Source organism: Phragmites australis, chromosome 14 (genome assembly GCF_958298935.1).
Source record: "Phragmites australis chromosome 14, lpPhrAust1.1, whole genome shotgun sequence".
Lineage (NCBI taxonomy): Eukaryota > Viridiplantae > Streptophyta > Magnoliopsida > Poales > Poaceae > Phragmites > Phragmites australis.
Genome location: NC_084934.1, coordinates 9,762,259 through 9,778,982, shown reverse-complemented (window position 1 = coordinate 9,778,982; position 16,724 = coordinate 9,762,259). Strand labels below are relative to the sequence as shown.

The 16,724-nt window shown below is 41.3% G+C and overlaps 1 protein-coding gene across 1 annotated transcript; it reads right to left on the bottom strand.

The window, feature by feature from the left end:
* Window positions 1-7,454: 7,454 nt before the first annotated feature.
* Window positions 7,455-9,420, bottom strand: LOC133889959 (guanosine deaminase-like). The gene is made up of 5 exons (XM_062330388.1): window positions 9,288-9,420; window positions 8,538-8,597; window positions 8,132-8,322; window positions 7,903-8,007; window positions 7,455-7,818 (listed from the first exon to the last, which is right to left on the bottom strand). The coding sequence occupies exons 1-5, from the start codon at window positions 9,301-9,303 to the stop codon at window positions 7,630-7,632; spliced, it is 561 nt and encodes a 186-aa protein (XP_062186372.1). The 5' UTR covers window positions 9,304-9,420; the 3' UTR covers window positions 7,455-7,629.
* Between the last annotated feature and the right edge of the window lie 7,304 nt (window positions 9,421-16,724).

Below are 16,724 nucleotides of genomic sequence, written 5' to 3'. Positions count from 1 at the left end.
TTCTGCTATCTTGTACTATCAAATATCTAATTATATAATATATACGTATAGTTTTATACAATAAATATAGTTAGATATACTATACATGTAATCAGCGACTCTGAATATTATGAAATCTTATCTGCGAATCATGTTACATCCGGATATTGAAAAGACATATACTAGAAAGGTCTCAATAGGATTACTCAACTCGAGTATGACTAGTATCCAAATTAGAATCATCTGTTTTACATTGATCGACAAGATGAAGAACTCTCTATCAACTATGGCTGGGACTAAGACAGTTCTCAGCTCCATAAATCGTGGGGTACCTGAACCCCCAGGGAAAAAGTTCTACGACCTCTACAACTACACATCTCGAGACTCGGCGACTCCAACCATAGATTAGTCTAGATTCAATCCGCTCAATTGTAATAAGTCTAGCCACATTGATTGTACTTAAGATGTCAATATACAGTTGCCTCCACACAGGATATTACTCCAACCGGGGCCCAAACATATTTGCATCGCGTGTCTTATTTTCTAATTAATCCCTGATCTCGAAAGTACCCAAGTTCAATTTACGAACATATTACCGAGAACAAATCTTTGACAGTTGGCGCATCAGATACATGCCTTCATCTGCTTTTCAGGATCGACCATGTCTCGAGGACACGTCCGAGTTGGATTCTCTGACGATGGCTTCTATGCCCATTTCGAATCAACACCAGCCATCTTCACATCGCCTCTTGCTGAATCCGTGATCACCTTCGAAACTATGGCATGCCGCTAGGACGCTCAAGGTGAATCAATCCACACCAGGATCATCAAGTACAACTCTTTAGACACATACCGCAAGGTGGGACACCTCGATTGGGATCCCAAGGAGCCTAACGTTCTCCAGTTCATAGACACAAATAGTGACAATGAGAGTCACGAAAGCGGCAACGATAACTCTGTTGACAGCTAGAGCAGCCAAACAGATCGATTTGTATTTATGGCTAGAGGAGTCGATGACACACCTAGTGACCTGACCAAGGCAGATCCAAACGTTGTGGTGGACAATGGTGCAAGAGTTCTTGAAGATCCCTCTGCGGTGGAGATAGCCCACGGTACCGGCACCAACGGGGATGTCTGCAGCTGTAGCCTTGCATGCTCTTGGCACTGCTAAACATTGACGGATTACAAAGATCCTAGGAAACCTCGATATTTGATTTCAACTTTTCACGGAGACACCTCTTGGTCAGGCGATACATCCACCAGTAGTCACCCTGAGATCGAGGAACAAACCCTCTCAAGATAGCCACCATAGGGCAACATCGGCTCGACCACAGCCAAGCCTACGTAGTGATGTCTTTAGCGCTCCGGAGGCCAACGTCCTTGGTGCTCATCTAATTCTAAGATCTTTTCCATGTTGGATCCAACAAATCCTTTAACACTGATGGTCAACCAGCTGAAGACTTTACTCGATGGGGCTAAGATCCAGACCGCTCAAGTGAACAATCCTAGTGACTTTAGGCACCCCAACTGATGTGTGTTTGCCTGATCTTCCGAAGGTAATATGATAAGTTGATTAGTGGAGTTTCGATGTTGATGATCCAAAGGCTCTGACCAAGACAGATCGAGAACCCTCACAACCACTACACCACTACTTCGTGGTTATCAACCGTACCAAGACGCGGTTGAACTCACCAAGAAGGCTTTTCTTGCAAACGAATCGAGAACACAAGCAAGAATAGGTAGATGCAATCTGAATATTGCTAATTACCAATGAAGTGCTTGAGTTGGGGTTCCACAAAATGAACAAGCGGCAAGAACAGGTAGATGCAATCTGAATTTTGCTAATTACCAATGAAGTGCTTGAGTTGGGGTTCCACAAAATGAACAAGCAGCGAAATTATATAAAACAGAATAATCTAAGCAAGATCCCAGCCTAAACTACGATGGCTACTGTGTATATATAGGGGGTACATGAGGAGGTCGACCTAGGGTTGTGCAGCCGTTGAAAGAGACATGCACAACTTGGACTCCGACCCTGACAAGATTACAGAACCCAATAGGATCCAAAAAGGTGATGCAACACCTTATTTCTTTGACTTTGACTAAACTATAAGGAATATTTGATCGAGCTCATATCCATTGGAAAGGGCTCGTTGTAAGCTTTCTAGAATATCCAAGATTGCCTAAAACGAACTTTGTATGAGAGAGCTATGCCCGTTTTACTAACGTGTTGTCCTGCGACTCGACCACGACCACGACCAGAGCTCAGCCTCGAGTCCGAGTAGACTTGGCCTTCGAGGGGTGGCATCCAGGTAAGGTTGTGGCGCTTCTCCCACGTTCCTAAGCAATAAAACATCACAAGAATTTAGTAGGAATCCATTAAAGGAAGCATGAACAGCGAGAAATGAGTTCACCTAGTGGTCTAATTGTCGTGCACGTGATTTTGTAATTGGACCTTATATGATTTGAGGATTATTGGCGGTATTGATCGTATTCGAAGAAGCTATGGGCTCATCATCCTTCCCCTCTTGAATTGCAGTCATCCTCGAATCAAGCCCATCTTCTTCTCCCAAATATGGTTTCCAATCTGAAATGTTAAATGTGGGATTAACCCTAAAATCTACAGGTAAGTCAAATTTGTATGCATTGTCATTGATTTTCTCAATTATGATAAATGGTACATCAGCTCTATACATTAATTTTGACTTTCTTAGTTATGGAAACCTACCTTCCTCAAATGCAACCAAACTAATTCACCCGGTTTAAATTTTATTTCCTTCCTACCTTTACTTCCAGCAATCCTATAGCTTTATTGCAAGTGGTGCAACATGACACGCAGTGTTCAATGTCATGTCTCATCTTTGGCCAAAAGAAATGAGCGGCCAGCACATCTTCAATCTTCTTTGCTCCAAAATGTTCATCAATCTTCCTCCATGCGGCTCCTGCAACAACAAAAGACGAACGAAGCTAATTGGAATGCATAGCTTGTTAGCACGATAGAGCAATCCGTCATTCAGCACAAAATTATTCCATATTTTTCCTTCTTTACAATGTTCAAGTACTTCTTTAAAATCTAAATCAGCAGAAGTCCTTAATGGTCTCTAAACCAAAAATCTTATGATCAAGTTGAGATAACATGGTATAACACCTAAAAAGCGCATCAGCAATCACATTGTCCTTTCCTTTCTTATGTTTTATAACATATGAAATGACTCAATAAATTCTACCCATTTAGCATGTCGTTTATTCAGTTTAGCTTGACTTCTAATATGTTTCCACAATTCATAATCAGAATGTATTACAAATTTTTTAGGCCATAGATAATGTTGCCAAGTTTCAAGTACACAAACTAAGGCATATAATTATTTATCATAAGTGGAATAATTCAGACTTGGCCCACTTAATTTCTCACTGAAATAAGCAATAGATTTACCTTCTTGAATTAGCACACCTCCAATTACAATCCCACTAGCATCACATTCCAGTTTAAAGGTCTTACAAAAAATCAGAGAGTTGGAGCAATGGAGTATGGGTGAGCTTCTCTTTCAACAACTTGAATGCTTGTTCTTGTGCAGGTTCCTATTTGAAAACTACTCATTTCTTTGTCAACTCATTTAATAGAGCAGCAATGGTACTGAAATCCCGCACAAATCGCCGATAGAAACCCGTAAGACCATGAAAGCTTCGCACTTGTGTAACAGTCTCAGGAGTTGGTCAGCTCTTTATGGCTTCAATTTTTGTCTCATCCACCTCTCTTCCCTGTGGAGTAACAATATAGCAAAAAAAATGAGACTCAATCCGTGCAAAAGGTGCACTTTTCAAGGTTACCAAACAAACGTACATCTCTCAAAACGTTAAAAATAGCATGTAAGTGATCAAAGTGTAGTTCATATGACTTGCTATAAATCAAGATGTCATTAAAGTAAGCCACCACAAATCTCCCAATGAAAGCACGTAAAACTTCGTTCACTAATCGTATGAAAGTACTAGGTGCATTAGTTAACTAAAACGGCATTACTAACCACTCATACAAACCAAACTTAGTTTTAAATGTAGTCTTTTATTCATCTCCAAGTTTCATTCTAATATGGTGGTATCCACTTCGCAAGTCAATTTTAGTGAAAATTATAGAACCACTCAACTCATCAAGCATATCATCTAACCTAGGGATATGGTGATGATATCTTATAGTAATATTATTGATGACTTTACAATCAACACACATACGCCAACTACCATCTTTCTTAGGAACCAAAAGAACGGGAATAGCACAAGGGCTAAGACTTTCTGGTACATACCTGCTGTCCAAAAGGTCTTGGACTTATTGCTGAATTTCCTTAGTTCCTTCCGGGTTGGTCCTATGTGCAGTACGATTTGTCAAAGTTACTCCCGAAATCAAATCAATTTGATATTGAATCCCTCGAATAGGTGGTAATCCTAAGGGTATCTTAGCTGAAAATACATCCACAAACTCCTGCAAAAGCAATAGCAGAAGACAAAGAGGTAGATATAGTATCGAGTGAAACTAAAGCATCTTTTGCATATTAAAGCATAGCATGGTAGCTCATTATCATAAATTTCAGCAAGATCAGATTTAGTAGCAAGCATAACACACCCTTTTAGTCTAATTCCAACAAGGTCAGCAAGGGCTTAGAAGTTGTTATTGCTTTCTCCTTTTTGGGCGGAAATTTTTTTTTCTGCTACTTGCTGATTTTCATATTCATTCTACAACTCTTTTCTCTTATTTTCAATTATCTCTTGTTCACATTTCTTGCATCAGTATCAAATTCCCATGGTTGTCCTAGGAAAAGATAGCATGCTTGCATGGGAACTGCATCGAAATCAGCACAATCATAGTATGAATCAATAAAAAAATGCATCCTTGCTGTTTGCATTACCTTCACCTTACTACTGTTGTTGAACCATTGAATATGATAAGAGTGAGGATGGTTTCTTGTCAGCAAGGCAAGTTTCTTGATCATATATGAACTTATCAAGTTGTTGTAGCTTCCTCCATCAATAATAACTCAAACACGATAATCCTTGACTATGAGGAACATCTAAAACAAATTGTGGCATTGTAGCTGTTCCGCTTGCTCTATTTGAGTGCTTAACACTCGCTGCATAATAAGGGTCCAATAATCCTCCGTGGCAGTGGTATCGAACACTTCCTCATGGTCAGTATCCGTCTCACGACCATCCTCATCACTTGTATGGTTAGCTGCAAGAGCATATTCATCCTCAACATTACTATCACTCACATATCCACCGTCTTCTGTTCCAATATACGCTCGCTGACTTAGACAATCCTTCATGACGTGGCCTATTCCATTGCATCTGTGACATACAATCCTGGTCAATTGGCCAGTAGAAGCAACTAAAGAAGAGCTCTTGGATGGACCCTGCACACTTACGGATTTGATTACCTTGGGAGCGTGCGATGGTGTCAAAGGTACTGCTGAATGCGCTCTACTCGAGAAGGGGGCAGCAGACTGTGTAACTGAATGTGGGACTATTTTGACCAGTCCCGATGTTGGTTTTGAAGTGGTCGTACTTTCAAAATTGCTCATTGGCCTCTGTTGTCATCCCTACAATTCTTTTTGTACGAGACATGCAAGTTGGAACAATCTAGGAACACTATTGTATTCTTTGTAATCGACTATGTCCTAAATTTCACACCTTAACCATCTATAAAAGCATGCTGTTGCAGCATCTTCATCCTCAATAATATCACAACGCAACATACTAATTTGTAGCTCAAGATAATAGTCTTCTATGGATCTATCACCTTAGTTTAAGCACTGCAATTTCTTACGCAAATCATGTTTAAGAGGGTGGAACAAATCTATTACGCATAGCAACCTTTAAAGCATTCCATATGGTAGGCGTTAATCCATCGATTCATACACTATTCCACCAGACAATTGCAAGTTCTTTAAATTTACTAGTGGCTTGCCTAACTCTATGTACTTTAGGAACTAAATGAGCATTAAACTTCTGTTTAACTGTCATCTCCCAATCTAAATATTTTTCAGCATCATAAGCACCCACAAAAGATGGTATGGTACACTTAACCTTAGCAAATGGATCATCATTAACACGTAAGTTATGTTGCTGAAAATTATTACCTCTCATACCTTGACAGTTGATGTTTAATCGGTCCCGTTGTCATGCATCAAAGGCATCTTGTTCTTGCCTCAAAGTTTTATCATCTGCGACAGACTCCTCTTGCTCATGGTCTGCGCCACGAGGATCCACACGCCCATAGTTTGGTGGCTGATTAACCACTTGATCAAAGCGTGTGTTAAGTATGGTAATACTATCATTAAGTTGTTGCAATGTAGTGTTTGTCTCCGCAAGCTTCTTATCAAAGTCATTAGTAATAGCTTGTCGATGATCATTCAACACCATTTTGAGTTATTCCCTCAAAACACGAATTGATGGTCAAAGCGACTAGTGGTCGAACACGAGTTGATGGTTGACTCGACTACAGACACAATCTAGGCTATAGCAAACAAGGCCAAGCCAGGATACCCGACGACTATAACAGCGAAGACTCGACACTAGAAACTAGAACACGATGATGACCAAGACTAGCAACAAAGACACCAACGATGGATTCAAACTCAACAACACGAAAATGAAAAACAAAATTGCGAACAACTCAAAGTGGTTTGGACAGCGGAAGAACTAAAACATAAATCTTTTTGTAGGGCAATTTTCTGGACTCTACGTAATGGAACTAAATGAAACAAAAGGGGATAACTGAGATTACCTAATGGGCAACGGAGGCTCTAATACCACTTGATGCGTGTTTGCTCGATCTTCCGAAGGTAATATGATAAGTAGATTGCTGGAGTTTCGATGTTGATGATCTAAAGGCTCTGACCAAGACAGATTAAGAACCCTCGCAACTACTACACCATTACTCCGTGGTTATCAATCGTGCTAAGATGCGGTTGACCTCGCCAAGAAGGCTTTTCCTGTAAATGAATCGAGAACACAAGTAGGAACATGTAGATGCAATCTGAATATTACTAATTACCAATGAAGTACTCGAGTTGGGATTCCACAAATCGAACAAGCGGTGAAACTGTATAAAACAGAATAATCTAAACAAAACTCCAACCTAAACTTAAACAAAACTCCAACCTAAACTATGATGACTATTATGTATATATAGAGGGACGTAAGAAGGTCGACCTAGAGTTATGCAGCTATAGAAAGAGGAGTGTATAACCTAGACTTCGACTACAACATGATTACAAAACTCTCTACAACATGATTACAAAACTCAACAGAATCCACCAGTTGGAGTATGCTCCAACCGGTTTTTGTGGACTAAACAAAGCGCATTGGTCAGACAAACTTGTCAGTGGAAGCTTGTGGCCTCATTGTCAATCTGCAATGGCACCCCGGAAACATGGAACTCAGCGCTAGGTCATACTCCAAAAATTCAGTGTGCCAAGGAACCATTATAAACTAAATTTCATTAGAGAACCACCTTTTGTTTATTTACAACAAATTCAGGTGTCATGATCAGAATGTAAAACATTTCAACTGATAGTTTCTAAAACAATGGAATTTGAGCATTGTATTATTTCTTCTGAGTGAGCGTTGTACAAATCTGAAATCTTCTTCTGATAAACATTAGTACATCAGAAACTTCTCCTTAGTCTTCTCAAAGACTTGCTCAGCGATCAGTGCTCCATTGCCGTCAGCCTTCTTGATCTCCATGTTGGCCTTCTGGTAGTACCCAGTGCCTCTCAGGGCATCTGCAATGAAGTCATCAAATCCAATGGCAATGGCAGCTTCAGCCTTGGCTCCATAAACCAGTCTCTGCAATGCACAGTTAACAGGAGTGTTAAACAACATGATCAGCTATTTCTATCAGGTTAAGCAATAGAACAGCAAAGGATGAACCTTGATCCGGGAGAGATGAACTGCGCCGAAGCACATCGGGCATGGCTCGCAAGATGCATAAATTTCGCAATCGGAGAGCTCAATTTTCCCCAGCTTTTTGCAAGCCTGAAGTATGAACATATAATAGCTATGTGAAACAGATAGCATAGAATGGAATGAACTACCAAAGATCGCAAGAAAGATGTCAAGGTATTAATAGTAGCAGTGAGAGTAACTGCTAATATTTTACCTCTCTTATTGCAGTTACTTCAGCATGAGCCGTTGGATCAGTGTGCTTCAGAACCATGTTATGGCAGCTAACTACGACTTCATCATTACGGACGACGACTGCCCCAAACGGACCTCCGTCACCGTACTCAACTCCCCGATATGCTTCTTCAACTGCTTTTGTCAAGAATTTTTGGTCCCTGTCTTGCACGGCTGTAAAAATTGCCAAAACGTGGCTTAGAAAAATTGTAGAAGTGAAAATTGCGACCACAATGAAATACGTGCATTGCACGTTCTCAGAAAAAATTGCGACCACAGAAATCACTGCTCAGATATTCAGTGCTTCAACTTGTGTCAGTAAGTTAGGCTGTGCAAGTACAAGTAGGTAACCTTAACGATTAAAACCACTACTACAGTAATACTCTTACCTTCCTGATGACCAGCAAATGCAGAAGCAACCGAGATGGTTCCATCCTTGGACTCCACAACTGCAGTAAAAAATGGCACACATTGAGGACATGATAAACCGAAAGAAGCAAGACCCCACAAAATGGACCCCTCAGCTGAAATTGATGACAGAACGGCTATTCAGAAATGGTGGACTATAAAGAAGAAATGATTTTGAGTAACAGTTTCAGCATATTTCCTTCCTTGAACTGATAATGTGTGTAATGTCGTACCACAAAGGCACAGTTGTTGTTAAGACAAAGCAGCCAAATGCGTAGACAGCATGGAGCAAAAATTATTGTCACTTTCATCAAGCAAGACATAAACTGCTAGCTTTATTCTAAGAGCTTTTTTATGGTCCTTGGGAGGTACCAAAATTATAACTTGAGAGTTAGTAAGTTTTTGGTACCTCCTTAGTTATATCTAGTAACTGATGGTGGCTCATGTCCCAGAATAGGATCAAGAACTGGGCCTAATTTAGAAAGATCAAATGCCAATCCGCCCCATTGCCACAAGAATCAGAATTTGCTCTTTAATTTCAGTCCCCACCACATGCATTCTCCCGATCCCCGAAACAGAACCAAGAACTGAACTCGAATTCCAATCTCCCTAGACTGAAGTTCATGGCAGAGGGGGCAGAACCAGAACCAGAACCAGAGCCACGATCGCACAGATCACACCACCATCGAATTGATAAATTACTATCATGGTGAGAGGAAGCGAAAACGTACCCTGCGCCTCCTCCATGGCGGAGAGACAGAAATCCCGGGAACTTTTTGAGCGAGAGAGAAAGGGAGGAGCCGTGACGCGACGGTGCGAAGATTCCTAGGTCGACTTGCCTCTCGCCGCTCGGGTGGGCGTCGGTCTAAATAAGGAGGCGGGCGAGACGGTGAGAGTGGTCGACTGCGACTTCGCTGCTCGCCAGTCGGAGTCACTGCCAAGTGGGGTCGGAAATCTGTCAGACTGCTGATTGGCTCATCGCCGATCGGCTGGGAGCGGCACGTGAACTCCCTGGACTGGGTTCCTCTCCATCCATCCAGTAGGACGGGTTTCTGTGGATCGGCCATGTGCCCATGTGCGGATGGCTTGTTCTGTGGATCGGCCATGTGCAGATGGCTTGTTCTTGCACGTTTTGGAGGAGAAATACGTTTTGGATTGAGTTGAAGTTTTTTTCCGATTGCAAAGTAACGGACATATCATATGTTACAGATAATACCGTTAAAATTACTAATAAGTTAAAGTTGAATACGAGCGTGGACTATTTGATATCAGAACTCAACGATGGAAGAGTACTTAGGAGTCGATCACGAGCAACCATGGTCTCATGGACCATCTGATGTAGCAAGATACACACAACAACCTCTTGGATGCACTTCAATGTCCCTCACTATATTGAGGCGACCATGTACACCGTACGCTTGGTACGTGTACCTCTTATCCTCTACCCAACAATTTGCCATTCTATCCAAGCGATAAGAACCACGTGCTTGCACGTACGTCATCCGTCATGAGATGAGATCGCAGAGCATCTCGATCGGTACGCACGAGGAAGACGACCAGAGGTTAGGCCGATTCACAACAAATAAGAGAGAGGATGTCATCATGGATGAACAGGATAAAAAGGTGTGATGGTTGGGACAGTTGAGAGTGATGAGGCTGTCACTATTATTACCGATATTACTACAAAATAGATAAACAGTATCAGTTTCATAATCTCATTATTATCGATTTTAGATCCGTCACTAATTACTCAGCACGGGTAGTCTGTAACTATCATTACCGGGTATTGAACCGGCACTGAAAATCACTATCAGTGCCAGTTTATTTTTTACCAACCAGCCCTAATATATTTGTCCTGCCATTTTCAAAATCTGGCGGTTGCCGATAATTCCGTGGCATTTTCAAAATTTGGCTATTACCAGCAATAGTATATTGTATATTTATGAACACGCACATATAAATTTAATTTACGAGACGTCAAATTTTATCGTAGCATATATACATGAGCACATATAAATTTCATTTCTAAAACATCAAGTCTTGTCACAGTATTTATATACCACATACATAAGGTTTTATTACAACAATGAAAAAGAGTTTAAGGTTTCTTGCTAATCGAAGGTTCTGAACTCTGCTTTTTCTTGTTAGAGGAAGGTAACGAGAGAGAGGAATCAAATTCATGGAACTCGCTGGTTGGAATGATGACTTGGTCATTGATGAATCCGACAAGTTATTCTTGTAGTGCGTTGATATCAATGGCCATGAGTCGATCTCTGGACAGCGCGAGGACCTAAAAATTAGTCATCAAGATGTATATCGCATACCTTAGCATTGACCACATGGTACGATGCGTCTCCGTTGGATAATCCATTCTTTCGCAAATGGCTGATATCTGGCACTCTTCTTGATGTATCGTAGGTACACTTTGCATGTGTGTGATTATTACCGTAAGTAGACTTAGATTCAATCAAATCAAATATTACAAGAGCAATAACGAAATGGTCAGGTTTTACCTTTGTAGCAAGTCAATGACGGGTTGGTAGGTTTCTTTTGAAATATTTTGTGAGTCGAAAACAATGATCTTGCTGATGTCTGGCTAGATGACAAAGAGGATCCATGCACATGGGACATAATAGGTTAGTTGAGAGTCCAACAGCTCAAGATAGACATGTTAAGGGCATCTTGCTGGTACAGTCGATACATTTTCTCAAATAATATATAAATAGAGCCATCCCCATGGAGACAATCTCGATCCTTGTATTTGTTCTCAAACATTTCTCTACCATCCCACGACTCCTTCGTATGCCACATATGGAATTTCTGAAGTTGATATATCAGTTTGTCCCACATGTTTGGCGCGACCAAGAGTTTGCCCAACTTAAATTTCCATCTCTCAGTTGCTTTTGGTGCCAGGGACTCATCTAAAAATTGCTCTTTTGTGATTTTAGCATCTTCAAGAAATCTTTCTAAATTCTAATCTTGTCATATCTCTTCGATAGAAGACTCTTTCAAGTATTTCTTGCTTTTGGTGCGCGCGTAGTCTGATTTACTCTTACGCTCAGTAGGTTTGGCCATCTTCAAGAAAAACTTCTGTGTTTCTGCACGAATTGGTTTTTTCTTCTCAGGCTCTGGCTTTTGAAAGAATTTCTTAACACTTGTGTCCATTGTCGCTCTGGTTTCCTCTGGTGTTTGTTCATAAGGTAACTCCTCAAGTGCTGCCACCTTCTTAGGTGCCCTTTGCTTCTGGGATGAAGCCGACTTCTGAGATGAACTCAAATTCTTAGACTGTGCAGCTGTTGTCAACTTCAAAGGGGGCGGAGTTGCCTCTCTAGGTGGCACTGGTGCTGACTTCTGAGGGGGAGGAGTTGGCTCCCTTGGTGGTGACTTCAGAGTGAGGAGTTGCCTCTATTCTGGGTGACGGTGGCGGTGGCAGCGACCATGGAGGAGCTGGCTCTCTTCTTTGTGATGGTGGCGGTGGTGGCGATTGTGGAGGAGTCAGAGAAATTCTGTGTGATGGGTCCGACTCCGCATCAGACAACTCGTCGATCTCATCTTCAAACACTATGTAGCGCTTGGGCCACAGAACGAAGCCACCCATGTTTGATCCGAGCCTCTTGGAACCCGTTTCTCTGGGTAATCTATGTCAATCTTACGGTACGACCTTCGCACGGAGTTCATGTGGACCTTGACGTATCCCCGCGATATCGGAAGATCGTTGAAGAGAGCTCCTTCCACGCATTGGTCGACCTGCCCCATAGCCACCATGGTGGTAATGTTCAAGGTGGGCACGATAAGCTTGCACACTTTGCTTTCTATGATGTCTTCCACGGGGTAACGGGCCGATTCTTCTTCTGCAAACCCGCGAATGCGTAGCTGCTTCGGCGACCACCAGGGCTCACAACATTTTCTTCGCCTTGCTGCTGCCTATTTCCTTGCTGAAGTGCTTCTTTGATTTTTAGCGTCTGTCATCTGATGCTCCTGTACAAATCTTGTCATATTACAGCCAACAGCTCTTCCAGTTCTTCTCTCCTTCTCTTCTGACTCCTGTAACTGTCATTGACTTCTGGGAATCTCTCTTTCCAAGGCACCACACCCTTTCCTCTTGTGCAACTTGGGTGCTCCTTGGTTCCAGAGCCAAGGTTAGTTGGTCTTTCTCCCTTTCTGGCCTGAGAGAGCCTTAGGAAGACTGGATGTTCGCATTTGCAATTCTTTGCGTCACTTCATGTTCTCTGTCGCTTTTGAAGTTTAGGCTGCCATCTGCTGACAAAGTCACCCCTCTCGCGTACAAATAGTGCTTCGCTCGTTCAATTCAGTCGGCCGTCTAAGGTGTGGCACCACTGCGGGTTACTTGTTCTTCCATCTCTTCCCACTCGTCGTATTTCCTCACGTACCCACGCGAGCTAGTTCTGTAGGGGTACACGTTTTTGTGGGAGTAGGCCTTGTTTACCTCACTTAGTTGTTGAGCTTCCTCTTACCGCATGTAGTCTACAAAATTGTTCCACCATCGGATAATCATCCCATTTCGGTGTCCGGCCCACTAAGTAATAATTTCTCCACAGCTTACCCTTGAAATCCTTGAACACGATGGCCATTGTTGATAGGGCACGGCTCTTCGCTTTGACCATGTTACATCCTTCAGGGTATTCAAACTTTGCCACCAACTTGCCCCACATAAGATCCTTGATGTTATCAGGAACCACCCACATGTCATCTCGTCTGTCTCTCCAGTTTCTATATGTGATTGCAACATGGTTCCTCACTAGACACCCGATTGCTATTTTGAACGGCCCTAGAACAACTTTAGGTCTTGTGGGCTCCCCGACTGAATTGACCTCCGTGATGATGAAATATCCCTCGGGCATCCTGCTGGGACCTCGTCCACTCCTCTCTTCTCCTGTCATCTCGTCATCCGCCGGAGCATCAGCATTTGGATCGATCTGACACTCCGGAGCATCATCTTCGGCCCTGCCCTACGCAACCTCAGCAGTTGTCTCCAACTCAAACTGATCCATGTTCCGGTACGCACTCGGGCTACCACCTCCCATCTGGTCCAGCTCCATGTTTGCAGGCTCATCCTGTACCGAGACTGGAGCTAGATCTGAGGAAGGGCCTTGTATCAGAGGGGTGACGAGACAGGGCCATGCCTACATAATTTTTTTGACACAATAATCACTTTATTTAGAGTTAAAATTAATGAGATATATAATCAAATTATGGTCATAATATATGCATCGATTCACATTTAGGAAAAGACCAAGTAAAACGTGCAGATGGTTAGTAAGTCGTTGTCTTGCTCATGGACACGTGCTAGCTAGCTAGGTAGATAAAAAGAAAAGGATACGACTTCTTGATAGGCCTCATGGTGCCACAAAGGCTAGCTACTCATTACCTCATTTGCCCTTGCCGCCTGCGGTTGTATGCCGCACAACTAGCTAGTTAATTTGTAGGAGTATCTGCCTCTAGGTTTTAGCGCAAGCTAAGTGGAGTAGGAAACATGTCACCCCTGTTTAGGTTTACTTCTACATTCAACTTTTCATAGAGATCGTCTGTAGTGAGGATCTTGGTGCAATCAAAATGAACTAGTGTTGTAGTGCATAATCATGTTTGGTCAAAGTCAGATGCATACAGTTGTAGTAGAAATCAGTACAACATTCACGCTTCGTCAAATATAATATATCTTGAAAACTAATATTTAATTATCAATATTAACTCCAGTAGAATGACTTCAACTTTATATATATTTCCACTAGATTAATGTGAAAGATCCATATACAAGAACATCTAGAGATAACAAAGCAACAACATAAACGCAATATAGCCAAACACACTAGGTGGACTGTGGAGAATATTGTTTAAGTCGATGTTACGAATGATTAAAAAAATAAGACATTAACAAAATAAACTAATAGTACAAAATAAAGAACTTTTTTTCTTCTATGCTCTTTGAGTAAGAATGCTAAGATTTTCATCTCGCACTTAATTTAGTCTTTAGGTCATCAAGTAATTATTTTAGTCTCTCTGGGTCATCTTGATTGGCTCAGAAGTCATATACCTGTATGTTAACCAAGTGCAAAATCTTATATTAGAGACTAGAAAATAGAAATTGATAAGCTTATGGAAATATGGGATGGGAATATTTTTTTCCAGCGAAGAAACATGTCATAACAACATATACATAAGATAAAAAAAAAACTCAAACCAGGATTCTTAGGCCAACTCGAATCCACCTCGAGCACTTGGTCTAAAAAAAACCACCATGAGCAGTGCACAAAGCAACATATGCGGTACCTACTCGTGGTGTTATACTCAAGCTTCTTAAGACAAGTACTCCAATCTACCTCAAGCACTACACAAAACAACATCAGTGGCACCTCCTTGTAATGTTTAAAAAAACCCTGCAATTTGGTCTTCATATCTAATTTTGAACAAAACTTGAGTTCTAATATGCATGTCGACATAAACAGTAGCCTGATAGCAAGCATACTAACTAAAACCCTTTCAATACAAACTGCACCAGGAATGTTGGAGGAAAAGAAAGCAACATCTTCCTATTAGCAGAAATTAGGGAAATTTTCTCCATTTATTTTATCAGTTATGTGAAATATGCAAGAACATAGAAGAGAATATGTAACAAGGAATACAATCTCTATAAGGTAAACAATATCACCATGTACTATAGTGAAGAGACATGGGTCTCTCTTAACATCATATGCATATATCCCAATACATCTTTTTTCCTCCAACATACACAAACTTGCATACATCATATGTATATATCCTCTATTGGAGAAAGCTGGTTGTATACATCACATACATATGTGGCAAAAAATTCGGTGCAAACTGACTGCTCTGTGCAAACCATCCAAGTGTGCTCCATAGTTCATTGATGTCACTTATAGTATGTACCCATCCCTCACAAAGGTAGCACAGATCATGTAGGGGCAGAGCTAGGGTTCCTTACTGCCACGGGAAATCGGTACCAAGTCTGAACGAGGAGGAGTTGGCGCGTCGGGAGGAGGAGCGGCGTCGCGTCGGGGAGGAGTCAGCGTGTCGGGAGGAGGAGCGGCGGTGCATTGGGAGGAGGGGTGGAACATCAGGGGTCAGCGGGGTGGGGTGTTAGGGTTCGGCAGGGCGGTCGGGGAGGAGGCGGTGCAGTTAGGGAGGAGGCGGCGGTCGAGGAGGCAGCAGTCGGGCAGGAGGCGGCTGCAGGGAGGAGCGACGGCAGCGGAGATGAGGAGTGTCGGGAGGAGGAGCGGGCTAAAATGGTGAATGGAGCAAATGAGGCTAAGTGTTGGTATATATATGTACAGAAGTGTCAGTGTCGATTCTAGTTTCTAACTAGCACTGATGCACGTATCAGTGCCGGTTCTAGTTTCTAAATGGACTGATGCACGTATCAATGCCGGTTCTAGTTTCCAACCGGCACTGATATGTGGACTATCAATGCCGGTTACTACTTAGAACCGGCACTGATTAATATTTTTCCCTGGAAATATTCTTCTGTTGTTAAATTCGGCTGAAAATTTGAAAAAATCATAGAAAATTATTAGAGTTGAGAAAAATATGAAACCAAATTTGTTGAGTTTGTATTACTGTTGCCTACATGATAAAAATACTTGCATACATGAAATGTGCATTGAATTATCTTTATTTCATTAATAAGTCTGTAATTTGTTAATTCAGTAATAAAATTATGAAATATCCGTATCCAAAAAAGCATGCGAAACCAATTATGTTAAACTTAATTTTTCATACTCTTTACATGAAAATTAACTTTAACCACTGATTCTTGGTTAACTTTGTGATTTTTAGCTCTTCATTTGATTTTCTCCTATTAATCCAATTTGAATTCTAACCAATTCACATTTGTAATATTAATGTCACAGTTGATTTTGTATATTGTGAATTTGTAATATTAATGTCAAATTTGTAATAGTAATGTAAAATTTATAATATTAATGTCAAATTTGTAACATTAATGTCAAATTTGTAATATTAATGTCAATTATGAATTATTATTGTCAAATTTGTAATATTAATGTCGAAATTGGTCTAATCTGGTTTAATCTAGTTTAACCTGGTCTAGACTGGTCCAGTCCTGGACAGTCTAAACCAGTTTAGACCAATTTCGACGGTAGATATAACGGAAATCGGGTTTTGTCTGAAAT

What these genes read in the sequence shown, in the direction of transcription:
- LOC133889959 (XM_062330388.1), bottom strand. An exon ending in AAGTAACTGCAATAAGAGAG is followed by an intron (nt 8,008 to 8,131) that starts GTAAAATATTAG and finishes TTCATACTTCAG; the next exon opens with GCTTGCAAAAAGCTGGGGAA. An exon ending in TTCATCTCTCCCGGATCAAG is followed by an intron (nt 7,819 to 7,902) that starts GTTCATCCTTTG and finishes TGTGCATTGCAG; the next exon opens with AGACTGGTTTATGGAGCCAA.